At 35.9% G+C, this 1,707-nt stretch overlaps 1 protein-coding gene across 1 annotated transcript; it reads right to left on the bottom strand.

Moving 5' to 3' along the window:
* Positions 1-281: 281 nt before the first annotated feature.
* LOC141607820 (uncharacterized) lies at positions 282-947 on the bottom strand. The gene is made up of 2 exons (XM_074427165.1): positions 543-947; positions 282-446 (listed from the first exon to the last, which is right to left on the bottom strand). The coding sequence occupies exons 1-2, from the start codon at positions 945-947 to the stop codon at positions 282-284; spliced, it is 570 nt and encodes a 189-aa protein (XP_074283266.1).
* Between the last annotated feature and the right edge of the window lie 760 nt (positions 948-1,707).

The raw sequence follows: 1,707 nt of genomic DNA, 5'->3' as shown, positions 1-1,707 counted from the left end.
AACCCAATCTTTTTTAGGCTGTTTGGTTCTAAGCCATTCATACCCCTCTCTGATGAAGTGCCCCTTCGAGCTAGCAGACCATTGATCATTCTGATAGCCAGCCTTCATTATTTCCTTGACTTTGCAAATACTTCTCCAGGACCAGGCTACACCAGCTGCAGGAGTGTAGGTGTATCAGTCCTGCTGCTTAAGATAAACTGACTTATTCATTTGATCCATAGCTTATCAGCTTTGTTATAAACCCAATCTACCATCTTAGCCACAGCTGCTATGTTGCATAGTTATGCTTTCTTTATGCCCAAGCCACCTTCATCCTTAGGTAAAGTAACCTTGTCCCAAGCAACTAAGGGAACTCTATGGTAATCTGAACTACCATCCCACAAAAAGTTCCTACAGATGCCTTCAATTCTTCTGATTACCCCCTTGGGGATAATGAACATCCCTACCTAGTAGGAATAGAGAGTATTAAACACAGAGTTTATTAGGACTAATCTGCCTATATAATAAAGCTTTTTTGCCCTAATACTTCTTATTATATTAACCATTCTCTCCACCAGGGCATTGCACTCTAACTGAGATAACCTACCAGCTTGTATAGGGACGCCCAGGTTTCTGAAAGGTAGAGAACCTTCCACAAACCCTGTTGCCTGGTCAATGTCATTCTTCAGCTCCGAGGAGACTCCATTATAGTACACTTCAGACTTTGCATTGTTCATAGTAAGTCCTAATGCTCTAGAGAAGGAGGAGAAGGCCCTTATCAAGAGCATAATAGATTGTGCATTGCCTTTACAGAACATTAACAAGTCATCAGCAAACATTAAATGATTGAGCTTAATCCCCTTACACAAAGGGTGGTACTGGAAAGGCCAGTGATCAGTGGCATAGGCTATCATCCTAGTAAGATAATCCATACATAGAGTGAAAAGTGTTAGAAATCTATATCTCATTATACTCAACATATTCATATATGTTTCAATTTAATTTAGTCATAAAATTAATTAGATCTTATGCATGCAAACATAAGTAAATATAGAGAAGAAATCATCATTCTTACATTGGATATTTCGGATTATTGGGCACAAATGAGTTCTCCTGCTCACTTGTTCTTGAGCTCTCCTAAAATGGATGAACAATGATTCAAGATTAGAATCTCTCCCAAGGAATAATACCCAAGATAACCTCTTAATAAGATTAATTTTATTAATACTAGAACAATATTAATCTAAATAAAATTGACCCAAAAATATTGATTTTGGTCTCTTAATTTCGGTTAAGAGAAGGGAGAAGAAGAAGTAATTTTTATCTCTCTAAAACTCTATATTTTTTAGATGATAAAATGAATGAATAATGCACTAATCTTTTGATGTAGTGTATTAGGTAAAATGAGCAAAAGACCCTTGGCCTTTTTCACTAGGAAAACCGGGTAGGGTGGGGTGGTGTTGGCCAATGCATGATCAAGGTGCTCTTCACAAAAACAACTAGGTTTGCATGGCTATGTATTAGGTTAAATGATTATGTTTTCCACTTAATTAATCAACACAATATTTATCCTAATACACCCTCTATTTCGGTCCATTTAAGATAAAATGGATTCCATTTTATCTTTGTCAATTTGTCAATTTGTCTCATGTCACAAGTCATGTAAAATTGTTATGCATTTTTAACATATTAAAAATCAACGCATTAATAAAAAAAATACGTCATGTA

This window comes from Silene latifolia, chromosome 10 (assembly GCF_048544455.1).
Source record: "Silene latifolia isolate original U9 population chromosome 10, ASM4854445v1, whole genome shotgun sequence".
Classification (NCBI taxonomy): Eukaryota; Viridiplantae; Streptophyta; class Magnoliopsida; order Caryophyllales; family Caryophyllaceae; genus Silene; species Silene latifolia.
This window is presented reverse-complemented; position numbering and strand designations above follow the sequence as displayed.